At 40.5% G+C, this 16,773-nt stretch overlaps 1 protein-coding gene across 5 annotated transcripts in view; it reads right to left on the bottom strand.

The window, feature by feature from the left end:
* The window catches only part of AMPH (amphiphysin), a 245,355-nt gene that overhangs the window by 102,861 nt on the left and 125,721 nt on the right, over positions 1-16,773 (bottom strand). For all 5 annotated transcript variants that reach the window (XM_019631035.1, XM_019631033.1, XM_019631032.1 and 2 more), the window contains exon 3: positions 2,422-2,476. In XM_019631035.1, coding sequence (XP_019486580.1) covers positions 2,422-2,476 — 55 coding nt within the window. The remainder of the gene's footprint in view (positions 1-2,421; positions 2,477-16,773) is intronic.

The raw sequence follows: 16,773 nt of genomic DNA, 5'->3' as shown, positions 1-16,773 counted from the left end.
AAAAAAAAAAAAAAGTAATAGCAGTTAGTTGTCATTATTCCATTGTATAAATAAACTCTTAAGTTGTGAACCCACAACCCTACCAATGGCCATATAGTTCCAGGGCAGTGTGAGAGAGTGGGTAAAAGCACGGCCTTAGAAGACACACAGATCAGAGTACGTATCCTGGCACTTTATTTACCAGGCACATGACTTTGGACAAGCTATCTAACCTGTGTCTTGCTTTTCTTATCTATAAAATAAAGATAATAAAAGTACCTGCCTCATAGAATTGTCATGAGGGTTAAAATGATATGACTTGCAATATAAAACTTAAATGCATTTTAGTTTAAAAATCATTTTCACTAAATTTTTTATTAGTATGAATAATTTTTATTAAGATTTTCATTATTTTATTATTTATCACTCTCTCTGTAATCAATTTCACACATCCACATTGAAACTCTTAGAATAAATTCTTAGAAATGGAACTGTTTTATCAAAAGGTATGCCAAACAAATAAACAACGCATTCAAAGACTTTTGCCAAATTGTCTTCCAGGAAAGCTATGCTACAAGCAGTGTATGAAAAGGGGTCTACTCCCCAAACCTTTGCAAATGCTAGGTACATGTTTTTGTTTTTTAATTTTAATTTTAATGTTTTGAACATTTGGAAGAAAAACGACAGCATGTCCCTGTTGATTTTATTTAATATTCTTTGATTATTTGTGAGGATAAGCATTTTTCACATTTGTTACCCATCTATAAATCTTCATTAGCAAATTTTCTCTTCATATGTCTACCCATTCTTTCTTTGAATCAACTGATCTTCATTTAGTTTACTTACTGAGCCTTCTATATCTTGTTTCATTTTCATTAAGTGTGCTGTCAAAATCATGTTTTTTAAACATATGTATACACAACTTGTATATTTATAAGTCAAATCTCTTAATCTTTCCCTTTATGCTTTCTGTCTTTGCGTTATGCTTTGCATTACCCTGGTAAAGAACTTGTCACCCAAGACTAAAGACTAAGTCTATTGTAGTTTATCCTAATATTCTAAAACATCTTTTTGTACACATATTTACATTTTTACTGTATCTGGAACTGAGAAAGAGGGACTAGAAATGTGAGGTTGGGAATCTCACTTTTTTCTGACTGTTTGGCCAGTTTACCCAAGATCCTTTGTCAGACAATTCACTCTCCCCACTGATCTCAAAATCTGCCTTGTGACCCATCACACCCATGAGTACTCTTCGATCTGACTCCACGCAGAGAGATGAAATCATGTACAGCAGAAAGAATGCAGCCCACCTCCCTACAGCTCTCTCCTTCCTCCACCACTGGCCTCATTTCTTTGCCTCGTATGGCTGAGGCCAGAAACCAACGCCAGGGCCTCTATGTCCCCCTACAGAGGCAGGGCTACAGGTGCGCTGGCCCCACAAATCACAGGTAGTACAGGGCTGTGATTCCTGATACTTCCACACCTGCCTCTGCCCCATCCCTTGCCCCTTCCAGCTAAAGGGCTTGAGTGTAAATCTGAGTGTTCTCCTGTTGCCACGCAGCTGCCCAGCTGTCTGTTCCCGCACGCCGATTCCTAAAAGAGAGGCGCTGTCTCAAACCCCATGAGACTGGGAGGAATGATTCCTGTAAAGCGTCCTCAGGGGGCGTCCTGGAAAGCTGAGACCTGATGGAACGATATATTGGTTGACTCCCAATCCCCTTATCAGTAAGTTTACAGATAAATCCTTATTAGTGAGGTTTTAGCATAAATTTATCTTCTGGGGTCGTGCATGTGTGTGCATGAGAAGGCATAGCATTTGTTGGAACACAATGGGACTTTCAGTAATGGCAGCCTACAGGCATGGGAATCCGGCTTAAGCAAATTCTCAGGCATGAGAGTCACAGACTGTGGAAAAAACAATCCCACTTCCTGATTGAGGTATGGATAAAAGCTACGCGTTGGCCCGATTCGGGGCTCAGTCCTAGAGAGACTTGAGTCCCCTGGCCCGCTTGCATGTAACTCTTGGCTACTGCCTCTTTCTTAACCCTTTGCCGCCCCTTCTCATTTTCCACTGCTCTTGTCGTGAGGGACGCGACATTCTCCTCTTGGGATGCGCTCTCCCTCGGGTGTAAAACAGCTGCAGCTTTGCATAAACAGGTCTCAAGCTCACTCTATCTAACAACTTTTCCTAGAAATCTCTGGCATGTGGGTGGCACTTATTCCTAATTTCCAGCATAAGGGTAGATAACTTTTTTCCTTGCATATTCTGATTATCACTTCAGTGGGAATTTGGGAGGGGGTGGAATGAAATCACCAATGCTCAAGTACCATCTGCCAAAAAGCCAAATGGCTTTGTAATCAACACTCAGTCCTGTCACTCATGAATTCCAAGAACAACTCATGCTTGGTAACATGCAGTAAACAAGTCACACACATTACCTTTGATAGCTGCTAAATATCCTCGGAGTTCTCGCTGAAGTCTGGTACCCTCTGCCTGAAAAACACACAAAGCAGAGATGCTAAGCATTTTTCTATATTTTGCCTACAAACATGTACGAAGCAGTAAGTCTCAGAGTCATTATTGCCAGAGGCTCATTCTTAAAACAACATAAATATGTGGAAACAGGCTAAATAAGGTGCCTATGAGGCTAAATATTTACAGATTTTATTCAGCTTAAAAGGACAAGGCAAGTACAGCTTTGCTAAGAATAGAAACTGTGACCCATCATACAGCCTCCAGTATATTCAATAAATAGCAAGTCTCTAAGTTTTTACATATGGATTACAACAGTAGGGAACTGGTCACCACTGTCCAGTATGGTAGCCACTAGCCACACATGGCTTTTGAGTGCTTGCACCATGAATAATCTGAATGGAGATGTATTATAAGTGTAAAATACACACAAGATTTCAGAGACTTGTACAAAAAATGTTCATTAACATGTTTTGTATCAATTGCATGTTAAAAATGATAATATTTTAAGAGGAATACCAAGATGGTGCAGTAGGTAAATGTTGTGCTTACCTTCTCTCACAACCACATCTAAATTACAACTATACTACAAAACAATCATCATTGAGAATCTCCTAAAATCTTGCTCAACCAAAGCCCTACAAGTAAGGATGCACAGAGAGGCCACCTCCAGACTGGTAGGAGGGGCAGAGACACAGAACGGGCTGGTCCCACACCCGTGTGTGACCATTTAAGATTGGGAGGGATATTTCAGTTGTGGAGATCCCCCCAACCCTCCAGAGGAGCGAGAGGCTTCCAGTACCAGAGAGAGAAGTTCCCATAATTTCTGGTTGTGAAAACCAGCAGAGATTGTGACTGAATGAGACAGGGAGGCTGCACTCACAGGAGTTCCTCTTAAAGGGACTGAGCGCAGACATACCCACCAATGGAATCACTTCCTCTGAGCTGCAGGGCTGGGGTAGCAGCTGTAAAGGAGGCAGGGGCATATGGTGGGGAGCTGAGTTGTCTGGCTTGAGACGGGAGCTGGAGAGGGGGCTTTCTCCTGGAGGGGGGAGCTGGTGGAGGCCACTGTTTCTTTGTTGAGCCCTCCCCCTAACCAGTGTGTGGACAGAGGCGGCCACCATATCTGAGTCTCCTCCATTCATTCGCCATGCCCTGGCAATTCGAGACCCCGCCCTGCCCAACTTTTGGGCACACCCAAGCCTCTTCCAGTAGCTTTTTTTTTTTTTACAAACCGCCTGCCTTCCCTCATGCTACAGACTTTCCTAGGGTTTCTCAAAGGGTCGCAGAACCCAGAAAAGCAGCATCTGGCTTGAACGTGTCCTATGGCACAGGCTGAGGTAGCCCTAAGCTCAGCACTAGCTGCAGCCAGCCTTGGTTCAAGGCTTGGTATTTCAAGGCACTTCCATGTACATCACAGGCGGCAGCCATCTACGGATTTTTTGTGGCTCTAGCCAGGTGGCCACAGTGGGGCACGGGCTGTGGCTGAACTTGATCTACAGTGGATCCCCTCCAAGGTGGTCTTGGGCCTGGCGCCCCCAATGGCCAGCTTCAAAGCAAGCTGGAGCATCAACCAGCTGCCTCCCAAGAACAACACACCTAAGGGGCAGGTTGGGCAGGCACCAGAGTCCTGCTGAGGCAGATCCTGCTCTGTAGGGTCAGCCCCCTGCACAACAACTCTTCCACTGTAGCCAAGGTCAGTGCTCACAACCAGTGAGCCCAAGGGTTATTCCCTCACACTGATGTGCAATTATCAACCAAGGCTCAACTACAAGAGGAGAACACACACAACCCACACAAGTGACACACCTGGAGTGCATGGCTCAGGTGACCAGAAAGACTGCACCACTGAGCCCCACAGCACACCTACTACATAAGGCCACTCTACTAAGACTGGAAGACATAGCAGCCCTACCTAATACATAGAAACATACACAGAGAGGCAGCCAAAATGGGGAGGTAAAGAAACATGTCCCAAATAAAAGAACAAAACAAAGCTTCAGGAAAAGAACTAAATAAAAAGGAGACAAGCAATCTATCAGACACAGAGTTCCACACACTGTATATAAGGATGCTCACTGATCTCAGGGGGAACTTCAACAGAGAGATAGGAAGCATAAAAATGAAGATGGAAACCATGAAAAAGAACCAAAAATAAAGGATACAATAACAGAAATTAAGATTATGAGGTTTGACAATTAAGTTTGTGAACTTGTTTCTAACCTTTTCTGATATCAGAAGGATTATTCATTATGAATTTGTACCAACTAGACAAACAGTTAACCAATTTTACTATTTGGAAGTGCTGAAAACACTACGTGAAAAAGTTAGACAACCTTAACTTTTCACCAACAATCCATGGCTCTTGCATCAAGACAATGCACCTGCTCACACTGTCTGTGACAAAGTTTTTAGTCAGTAAACAAATAACTGCATTGAAACACTCTCCTTACTCACCTGATCCCCAGAACCCCAGTGACTTCTTTCTTTACCCAAAGATAAAGGAAATATTAAAAGGAAGACATTTTGATGACATTCAGGACATCAAGGGTAAAACAATGACAGCTCTGATGGCCATTCCAGAGAAAGAGTTCCAAAATTGCTTTGAAGGGTGGACTAGGCACTGGCATCAGTGCATAGCTTCCCAAGGGGGAGTACTTTGAAGGTGACCATAGTGATATTCAGCAATGAAGTATGTAGCACTTCTTCTAGAATGAGTTCTCAAACTTAATTGTCAGACCTCGTATATTACAGGGAAGCAACAGTAGATTAGATGAAGCAGAGGATCAAACCAGCAATGTATAAGATAAGGTAGCAGAAAACACCCAACCAGCATAGCAAAAAGAAAACAAAGAATCCAAAAAACTGAGGAGCATTTAAGGGGCCTCTGGGACAACATTAAGCATACAAATGTTCTCATTATAGGGGTACCAGAAGGAGAAGAAAGAGAGCAAGGAATTGAAAACTTATTTGAAGAAATAATGACAAAAAGATTCCCAACCCTGGCGAAGGAAATAGATATGTAAGCCCAGGAAGCACAGAAAGTGCAAAACAAGATGGACCCAAAGAGGCCCACACCAAGACACATCATAATTAAATTGCCAAAGGTTAAATACAAAGAAAGAATCCTAAAGCAGCAAGAGAAAAGCAGCTAGTTACCTACAAGGGAGCTCCCATAAGACTGTCAGCTGATTTCTCAACAGAAACTTTGCAGGCCAGAAGGGATTGGCAGGAAATATTCAACATGATGAAAATCAAGGACCTAGTAATACAACCAAGATTATTCTAAGCAGCAAAGGTATCATTTAGAATTGAAGGATATATAAAGAGTTTCTCAGATAAGAAAAAGCTGAAGAAGTTCATCACCACCATACCAGTATTACAAGGAATCTTAGAGGAACTTCTTTAAGGTGTAGGGGGAGGGTTAGGGATGGGTGAAAAGAGGAAGGGATTAAGAAATACAAATTGGTTACTACACAGTAGTCATGGGAATGTAGGGTATTGGTTACTACACAGTAGTCATGGGAATGTAGGGTATAGCATAAGAAATATAGTCAATAATATTATAATAACTATGTATGGTGCCAGCTAGATATGAGATCTATCAGGGTGATAGAAGGGAATAGGGTTGGGGACAGGGTGAAAAAATGTGAAGGTATTAAGAAATACAAATTGGTAGTTACAAAATAGTCATGGGGATGTAAAGTATAGGGAATATAATCAATAATATGGTAATAACTATGTATAATGCCAGGTGGTACTAGTTAGGGTGATCACTTCCTAAATTATATAAATGTCTGACCACTATACTATACACTTGAAACTAATATAAAATAATATTGAATGTCAACTCTAATTGAAAATTGTAAAAAATGGGGGGAGGAAGATCAATAATACTATGATAGCATGGTACAGAGTCAGATGGTTGCTGGACTTATGGTGATCAACTGTTTAGCATAGGGAATAAAATCAATAATGTGGTAATAACACTGTATAGTGCTAGGTGGGTATGGCTGAATAGCTACGATATACACCTGAAACTAATATAATGTATGTTAGCTATATTTTAATTTAAAAATATCTTTTAAAAAATGTAATATTTTGGATATATTGAGCTAAATAACTATTATTATTAAAATTAATTTCACCTGTTTCTTTTCACTTTTTAAATGTGAACACTAGAACAATTTACATTACATGTGTTGTTTGCATTATGTTTCTATTGGACATTAACGAAATAGAGAAATTGTAAAAATGTAAACTTTGACATATGAATCCTAGTTTTGGTTTGGCCTACTCTTAGAAACTCTGAGACTAGGATTAAAATTCAAGAGTTTAATCTGAATTTAACCTAGAAAATGTCAATGGGGCATGGAGCAGTGAGGCAGGGAAGGGAAGAGAGCAATCGCAGGATGCATTATCAAGCAACTTACTAGTGTGGGCAACTGGCCTTAGTCCCACTGGGGAACTGTGGGAGACAGTGTCAAACACCCTACAGATATCCTAACAGAAAGGCAAGGGAGCTGGGGCATTTATCCACTAACTCAAGTCAGTCACTGGTTGAGGGCTGCTCCTGGGGGACATTAAGTCCCCCAGTATGTTCACACAGGTGCAGGGTGGTTTCCAGTAACCAGAAAAATTGCTCAGGCAAAAAGTGGCCCTTGCAACTAAGTCTAGTAGGCTCAGGAAGGGTAGGTGCTAGAGGCATATAGCTGGGCACACACAGCGTGCTATAACACTTCAACTGAAAATGTAAAAACATATGCACTTTAATTGAATAATTACTTTACAAAATTGCAGAAAGCTGGCATATTGAATGATTCCATCTTGATAAGTAATAGTATAGCATTTATATTATGACTCTAACTTGATAATAATACAGTTAACAATATAGCAACTATAATAGTCATATTTAAGTCAATAATCATTTGTTAGTATTTACCAAAAAGGGGAGAGGGTTAGGGGAAGAAAAACTACTCCCCTCAGTAAATTATAATTTAGTACGGGAACTAAAATATCTAAATAGAGAAGGGGGTCCAAGATGGCAGAGTAGCTAAAACTCTGCTTGCCTCCTCCCATGACCACATTAAAATTACAACTAAATTATACAACAATCAACCTGGAGAACCACCTGAAGACTAGCTGAACAAAAGTCCTATAACTAAGGATATAAAGGAGGCATGACAAGAATGGTAGAATGGATGAAGGTGCAAAATGGCCATGCCCACACCTGCCTGTTGTGGTTACCGAATGGGAGGGATATCTTGGCTGAAAAGGTCATTCCTGGAGGAGCAAGGGACCCCAGTCCCACACCAGGCTCCCTAGCCCAGAGGATCAGTGCCAGGAAGAGGAGCCCCCCCAACATCTGGCTGTGAAAAACATTGGAAATTCTGACTGCCCAGGTGAGATAGAAGGCTGCAGAAAATCCAGACATCCTCTTAAATATCCAACATACAGATTCACTCGCTCATAGGCACTTACCCTAGGCTCTGGCAGAGAGACAGTGACTCAGGAGATATCAGAGACACAAGGGGAGAGACTGAGTTGCGTGACTTCAGGGAAAGGACTAGAGGGACAGTTGCCATTTTCCCTGTGCAGAAACCTGCTCCCGCACAGCCAGCAGGTGGGTGCCATTTTTGCTTTATTGAGCCCTCCCCCACACAGTGAAATCTTATTTGTGTTACCTGGTGAACTCTGCTGGCTCCACCCTGGTGATTCCCTGGGACCTCGCCCCACCCAACCTGATCAATGTTGGAGGCACTTTGGCAGCCAGCAGCCAGAACTGCTCACACCGCACATTCTATTGAACAACTCTCAGGAGTCTGCGGGTCCCAGGCAGGCTGTGGCTGGCCTTGGTGTACTCTGTCCCTTTTTCTGAGTAGCTCCAGACTCAGCACTGACAACAAACCAACTCTACATTAACCTGGTGAACACCACTTGTCACACCCTGCTGACTTCCTGAGACCCCACCTTACCCAACTCACTTACTGCATGAGACTCTATCTGCAGCTGAACCTTATGGGAGCTGGCAGGCAGCAGCAGGCTTCAGTGTGCCCTGAGCTTTTTGAAGAGCTACCCCAGGCCTGATACTGGTGGCAGCCATCTTTGCTTCACAGCATGGCCTCCCCCACATGTCTCCAGGTCCAGCACAGGAAGTGACCAGCCATCAATCACTTTGTAGCTCCTACCAGGTAGTCTCCAGCCAGGCACAGGCAGTGACTGACCTAGGCTTGCACCAGAGCCCCTCATAAGAGGCCCCAGAATCATCATACCTAGACGTGGGCTTCAGACTGCAGCAGAGAACCACCCAATTAGCCCCACAAGCTGCACACTCAAAGGGCAGTCACAGATCCCACAGACAACAGATCCCACTGGGGCAAATCTTACTCCATGGGTTAAGCCCCGTATAAGGAGCTCATAAGCTATAGACAGAGCCAAACCCCACAGCCAATCACACTGAGGGTCAGTCCACCCATGGACATTCTAATAGCAATTAAGGTTCAACTACAATAGGAGGAAACACACAACCCACACAAAGGACACTCCTGGAGTATGTGGTACAGGTGACCAGGGAGACTACACCACTGGTCTCCACAGTGCACTTACCACATAAGGCCACCCAGCCAAGACTCGGAGATGTAGCAGATATACCTAATCCATAGAAACAAACACAGAGAGGCAGGCAAATTGAGGATATAAAAAAATATGTCCCAAATGAAAGAACAAAAAGAAAACTAAAGGAAAAGAACAAATTGAAATGGAGGCAAGCAACCTATGAGATATAGAGTTCAAAACAAGTATGTTCAAGAAACTTAAACAACTTTAACAAAGAGATATCGAGCATAAAAAAGGACATAGACATATAGTCACGGGACGTGGAGTAGAGAGTGGGAATGTAGTTAATGGAATTGTAATAGATAAGCATGATATCAGGGGTGGGAGGGCTTGTTACTTTGTGAGGGGTGAAAAGGATAACTATTGCATTGTTCTGTACACCTGAAACTAACAATAAAATTTTAAAAAAAGGACATAGAAACATAAAAAAGAACCAGTCTGAAATAAAAAATATAATAACTGAAATAAAGAATACCCTAGAAAGAATCACCAGCAGATTAGATGAAATAAAGGTCAAATTAGTAATTTGAAAGATAAGGTAACAGAAAGTACTCAATCTGAACCAAAGAAAAGAAAAGAAAAATGAGGATAGTTTAAGAGACCTCTTGAACAACATCAAGTGTAACATTATTTGCATCTTAAGTGTACCAAAATGAGAAGTGAGAGAGCAAGGGATTGAGAATCTACTTGAAGAAATAACAAGTGAAAACTTCCCTAACCTGATGAAGGAAATAGACATATAAGTCCAGGAAACACAGAGATTCCTAAACAAGATGAACCCAAACAGGCCCACACCAAGCCACTTTATAACTATCAATAAAATGGCAAATGTTAAAGACAAAGACAGAATCCTAAAGCAGCAAGAGAAAAGCAACTAGTTACCTACTAGGGAGCTCCGATAAGATTGTCAGCTGATGTCTCAGAAACTATGCAGGCCAGAAGGAGTTGGCATGAAGTACTCAAAGTGATAAAAAGCAAGGATCTACAACTAACACTACTGTACCTAGCAAGGCTATCTTTTAAAATTGAAAGAGAGATAAAGAACCTCCCAGAGAAGAAATGGCTAAAAGAGTTCATCATCACCAAACCACTATTATAAGAAATGTTAAAGGGACTTCTTTAAGGAGAAGAAAGGGGCTTGGGGGAGAACATAAATACAAATAATAAAATTGCAATAATTATGTATCTATCAATAATCACTTTAAATGTAAATGGTTAAATGCTCCAATTAAAAGACATAGGGTATCAATACTCAGAAATCAGTTGCATTTGTATATACCAATATAAATTATTAGAAGGAAAAATTAAGAAAGCAATTCCGTTTACAATCGCTTCAAGAACTATAAAATACTTAGAAATAAATTTAACCAAAGAAGTAAAAAACCTATACTCTGAAAACTATAAGACACTGAAGAAAGAAATAAAGAAGATACAAACAAATGGAAAAACATTCCATGCTCATGGATAGGAAGAATTATTAAAGTTAAAATGTCCATATTGCCTAAAGCAATATATAGATTCAATGAAATTCCTATCAAACTACCTAGGGCATTTTTCTCAGAAATAGAAAATACAATCCTAAAATTTATATGGAACCAAAAAAAGACCACAAATAGCCACGGCAATCTTGAGAAATAAGAACAAAGTTGGGGGGATCACGCTTCCAGACATTAGAACGTACTACAAGGCCACAGTAATCAAACCAATATGGTATTGGAATAAAAATAGGCATATAGATCAATGGAACAGAATAGAAAGCCCAGAAGTAAATCCAGGCATATATGGGCAGTTAGTCTGACAAGGGAAGCAAGAATTTACATTGGGGTAAAGATAGTCTATTTAATAAATGGTGCTGGGAAAATTGGACTGACACATGCAAAAAAATGAAATTGGATCACCTCCTTATGCCACTTACAAGAACAAACTCAAAATGGATTAAAGACTTAAATGTAAGACCTGAGACCATAAAACTCATAGAAGAAAATGTAGGGTCCAAATTTGCAGACATTACCCTGAGCAATATTTTTACTGATACATCCCTGTGGGCAAGGGAAGTAAAAGAAAAAATGAACATATGGGACTACATCAAACTTAAAAGTTTTTTCACAACAAAAGAAACCATCAATAAAACAAAAAGGAAGCCTACTGAATGGGAGAAGGTATTTGTTAATGATATATCTGATAAGAGATTAATACTCCAAATATATAAAATGCTCGTGCAACTCAACATCAAAAAAACAAACAACCCAATAAGAAAATGGGCAGAGGATATGAAGAGACATTTCTCCAAAGAGGGCATACAGATGGCCAACAGGCATATGAAAAAAGGTTCAACATCACTTAGCATTAGGGAAATGCAAATAAAAACCACAATGAGATACCACCTCACCGTGGTCAGAATGGCTATCATCAATAAATCAACAAACAAGTGTTGGTGAAGATGTGGAGAAAAAGGAACCGTTGTGCACTATTGGTGGGACTGCAAATTATGCACAAAACCTACTGCATAAAAAAGTTTTCCTAACATCATTATTGTATGTGAACTAGAAAGATTTTTTAAGTTTGAAATAAATTCTTACAGCACCACTCCAATTTGTCTGAATCTGAAGTTTATTCCAAATTCCTCTGAAAATTACCATTTTGATAATGCAGCCTTGAGTTATGCATGTGTGTGTGCGGAAAAGAGACTCAAAATTTTATAACCTTAGGACTATGTGCATGTATTTTCCCTTCTATTTCATTATGTTATTCTTTATAAGATAAAAGTATTATTCTGACTCCTGGTCACACTCTTCTCAGGGCTTAGAGTCATACAAGAGCAAATGAGTCTATTATAATTAAGTTGTCTGAATCCCAACTCACACTCTTCTTTGGACAGGATCCAAGAAGGATTTGCTACCTACAAAATTCCTTGCCCTGGTATACAGCATAATAACATGGCTCTCGTGTTAGTCAGAGGTGATTTTTCATTTACTTTTTTGAATAATTAATCAGTGTTAGGAACTGCTGTGTCTTCAGCCCAGACAGTGACCCAGGCCCAACTTTCCTCCCACACAGCCCAGAGAGGCCAGGTTTTTCTTCCTCATTAAAACTACTCCCACTCATTCCCTCCCTTGGGTGTCACACTCTTGCAGGGTTGGGGAGAAGAAGCAGTCTCCCTAGTTTCCTGCTTCCCGGCTGTCTTAGAAAACAAGTCAGGGTCATTTTGGGTTTCACCAGGGAGATATAAAAAATTAACAGGAATTCAAAAAAGTATACATATTTTAAAACCTTACAAAGGTCTGAGAATCACTGCCTCTAGTCAAAAAACCCCTTTATTCCCTTGCTGAGTGGTATCTTAAAGCTGTTGCTTTCTTCCCTTACTCCTGTGAGAACTGCTAATGATATCCCCCCATGGAAGGGTTAGACTAAAATTTAAAACCTAATAGTTGGAGAAAGTATGCAGCAGGCACACCATCATGGAAGGTTTCAGGTATGTTTGTTAATCAGTACAAACAAGTCATATCCCAAACCTAATTAAATGTGTTTCCAAATTGTTTTACACCAGATTGGTCCTCAGTAACACCAATTCCTTAATTATTATGTGTGTGTGTGTGTGTGTGTGTGTGTGTGTGTGTGTGTGTGTGTGTATCTTGGGGTGGTGGGGGTGTGAGAAGAATGGGGTTGGTTCCCACACAAGCTGGGCTCCTGGACAGCTCTCATTTGTGTCTTTTTCAGGACCTTGGACAGCTCACAGACACACCTTTGGTTCTCAAACTTTTAAAGATTGAATCTATGTAGTATTATATCAAAGGAAAAGCTATAAATACTACCTCATCAAAGTTTCCTACTGTACACTGGTAAGGGCATAGAAGAGCAGAGAGTTATAGACTTCCTCCAAGGTGAGCCAATCAATATCCTGGTTAGAAGAGTTACCACAGATGAATGTCTCCAAGTCCTAGAGCTACGGCAACAGTCTCTAGCACTGGGCTTAAAAATAGGGCTGCCTTAAGCTGTAATGAATGATATCTGAAGATTAATGAGCCAAGTTGTTTATTGTTTAGGTACACTAAATTCTAAAGCATTAAAAATATGCTAATATTAGTAAAGATTTTATGCCCAGGACTTCAAGAGCCCATAAAAGAAGTACAGTCCTGAGAGCTCACCTTTAACTCACTTACATGTACTTCTGCCCAGAAGAAAGCAGCCATAGTTGAAGCATCAATATGACTGAATTGTAGACACCATGCATAAAATGAATTAGTAGTTTCTAAAAAACTACACTCAGGGCAGCAACCACTACAAATTCATGGACTCTGGGCTCACACTACCATGTGCACGACACTCCTGGGCAGGGACTTATGTCACTGCATCCCTGCCTATACCTGAAAAACCAAATCCAGTGTATTTTATTCATAAGGTTATGCAGGTCTAGCAAAGAACACCTTAAGGCATTAAGTATTTAACACCTATTAAATAAAAATGGGTTGTTGGATTTATTGAATTGACTTTTTAAAATATGGCAAATGTAGTACTGATTTATATTTATAGGTGACTTTTGTTTTGAAAAGAAAAAGATAGACAGGAGAAAGAAAACAACATACCCAATTCAGAAAATTTTTTCAACTGCCTCTCTAACTCGGAAACTGAGTTGATGTTTAGAAAGGGGTTCAGGTTGAAAACCAGCAGTACTAACAGATATATGCAACTTGGATCTGAGGAGATGTAACCTCACAAAGTTTTGATTTCACAAAGTCCTGTCATTGCATCTGTGATCATGAGCCTACAGAAGTTCCCATAGTTACATTATTTTTGGCCTTCATTGACGTTTTTCTCTTGGAAAGGCTAAGTATCATATCCCATTAAAATTGGCTCAACTTCTCAGAGTTCAGACAGGTTAACTCAATCTTGAAAGCAATGTTAATGTGTTCTTATTTTTGAAGCTTAGAAGAAAATTAGATTATCAAGAAGATGAGATCTAATGAGGCCAGAATCAGCACCTTGATTAACAGATGACTAACATGGCATAATATCAAGATCCACTTATGATCAAAGATAATGGTAGGCTGCTGAACACTCCAGGCACTCTTGGTTTACCAAGAAACAGAGCTCTCCCTATAACAAGTTCAGGTGCCATTAAACTGGAAGACATGAGATTTTCAAAGGCAAAGTCAGCAGGGTCTCTCCAATTAACATTTTGGTTTCCTTGTTTTGAGGTCTTGGTAGTAACAGGAGCGGTCATTAGGAACCTAGCACTGATTTCGCAAAACAATTCCTCCATTTTAAAAGTTTTCTTTTGGCAAATATTAAGGCAAAAGATATAATGTGGACAGGAAATCAGATTGGATTTTGAAATCATATTCCTGAGCTGATGGCAATAGGGGGTGATTCAGGGGAAGAAAGTGGATATCAAAGAGAACATCTCCATTTCCACAATTTTACCCAATTTCCAGTTATGCCTGTCATCAATTCCAAGAATACTTGTGATGTGAAAACCAAATCAAATGTACTTTCTACCTTTCACCAAACAAATTTAGAAAGCTAGTTAGTAACTTTTATGTGCAATTTTCCCATGTATTTCCCTTAAGCCAACTAACTTGAATTTATACAGAGCTCTATTCTGGTCATTCAGAAAAGCTAACCCATTGTGCGTGCAAGGGGGTGGAGCTGCCTGGTTAGAACCATTAAATTCACCTCACCATGCAGGCTGCATGTAACTTGAAGATATGCTTTACTGCATTAGACAGTTGAGTTTGTGACCCTTAAAAAGCCGTTCCAATTTTTTTCCACATGCGCACGTGCGCATGTGTGTCTGTGTGTGTATAGACTTAACTTATAAGGTGCATTCGGGGCATTATATAAACATCTTTTCAACCTTTGCCATAATACCTAGAGCACAGTATAGTGTGTGGAGGTACTGATCCAGAAATTAGGGAAAGCGCCATAGGCGCCTCACCCAACAAGGACTCTCCCTGAAGCTTGCTGTTCAGTGCTCTTTCTATGGGAATGGATGCCAGCTCTGTCTACAACGTCCTATCATGGCCAAACTGGACAGAATGTAATGGTGTTTTTTCTCAAAAACAACGGCTATGTCAAGTTACGGAGATATATTACTGAGCAGGAAGGAAGTACCTTGTCTCTCTTCACTCCAGTCATCATGTAATATCCAGAGTGTCTCTGCAACTGCCGTTTATAATGTCTGTATTAGTTTGCTAGGGCTGACATAACAAAATACCAGAGACTTCATGGCTGAAACAACAGAAATTTATTTCCTCACAGTTCTGGAGGCTAGAAATCCAAGACCAAGGTGTTGGCAAGGTTTGGTTTCTCCTGAGGGCTCTCTCCTTGGCGTGCAGACAGCCTCCTTGTCACTGTGTCCTCAAATGGCCTTTATTCTGTATGCGTTCATCCCCCTGTCTCTTCTACTTCTTATAAAGACATCAGTCATATTGGATTAGAACCCACCCATATGACCTCATTTGATTTTAATCACCTTTAATGGCCCTGTTTCCAAATATAGTCATTTCTGAAGTGGACTGGGGGGTAGGACTTCAGCATATAAATTTAGGAGGGACACAATTCTGTCATGGCAAAAGCAAGCCTTTCATACAGCAAGATAATAACAAAGTAACATTTACTGAGTGGTCCCTTTGCTGCAGATACTGTCCTCAGTGTCGCAGCTCTACTAACCCATAATCCTCACAATAACTCTATGAGGTTGGCACATTCTTATAAATGAGAAAACTGAGGCACAGAGGCTGAGAAGCTCACCCAAAGGTCACACATCTAGTAGATGGCAAGCCAGGACTGGAGCCCAGGCAGCCTGGGTAATATAAAACCCACGATCTGCCCCAAGCTCGCATGGTTGACCACTGTCCTCTATGCCCCCAGGCTGCAAAGACATGGATGCCAGCCGATGATGCATGAGGCTATCTGAGAAGAAGCAACTGTTGAACAAGGACAATGATTTAACTAAAGGCAGCATTCTCTGTACTCTCATGATATAGTCTTAATCTGCAAATAAAAATGCAAAATTGTTCACTTGTTTTCCTCAAAAGCTCATGATTTCACAGAGTATATTCCATGTGACTTATACAGCCTGGTGGTTAAGTTGGTGGGTTCTAGGACTGCACTGGCAGGCTTTAAAATCTGAGCTCTACTACTTCTAACTTAGCAGCCTTGGATAAGTCCCTTAACCTGTCTAGGCCTCCGGTCTCCCATCTGGAAAATGGAGATGATGACACCACTCACTTCCTAGGGCTCTCATGAAGGTCGGGGGAGAGAGTCCATGTAAAGTATCAGCAGAGGACCAGCCACCAAGTCTACATTCAGTAAATGTTGGATGCCACTATTATTACTCAGCCCAATACTTTGTAAATGATAAACTATACAAAGAGTGGGCATTTCATAAATGCTTGCCTGAACTAAGTCTGCTACATGTCATACTACCAAGGAATATCTTCATGAGGAATACACAAAACCTCCCCAATACAAGTACTTGGGAATTTAGAATGCTTCCTTGTTTTTTATTTATACTTTTAAGTCTCAAAAACAGTTATATTTTCAGAAGGTTTCTTAAATATCTTTAAATGTTGCAGAAATAACAGATCCTAGAGTAGACAGGAAGAATTTAAGCAGATATAGAAGAACTGCCTCACAACGGGTATGAGGAAAATTAAGTCAATACAATAAATTACTATGAGGAAAAAAGAAAGCAATGAATA

Source organism: Hipposideros armiger, unplaced genomic scaffold (genome assembly GCF_001890085.2).
Source record: "Hipposideros armiger isolate ML-2016 unplaced genomic scaffold, ASM189008v1 scaffold_976, whole genome shotgun sequence".
Classification (NCBI taxonomy): domain Eukaryota; kingdom Metazoa; phylum Chordata; class Mammalia; order Chiroptera; family Hipposideridae; genus Hipposideros; species Hipposideros armiger.
The sequence above is the reverse complement of the archived record's forward strand: the minus strand, read 5'-3'. Positions and strand labels throughout refer to the sequence as shown.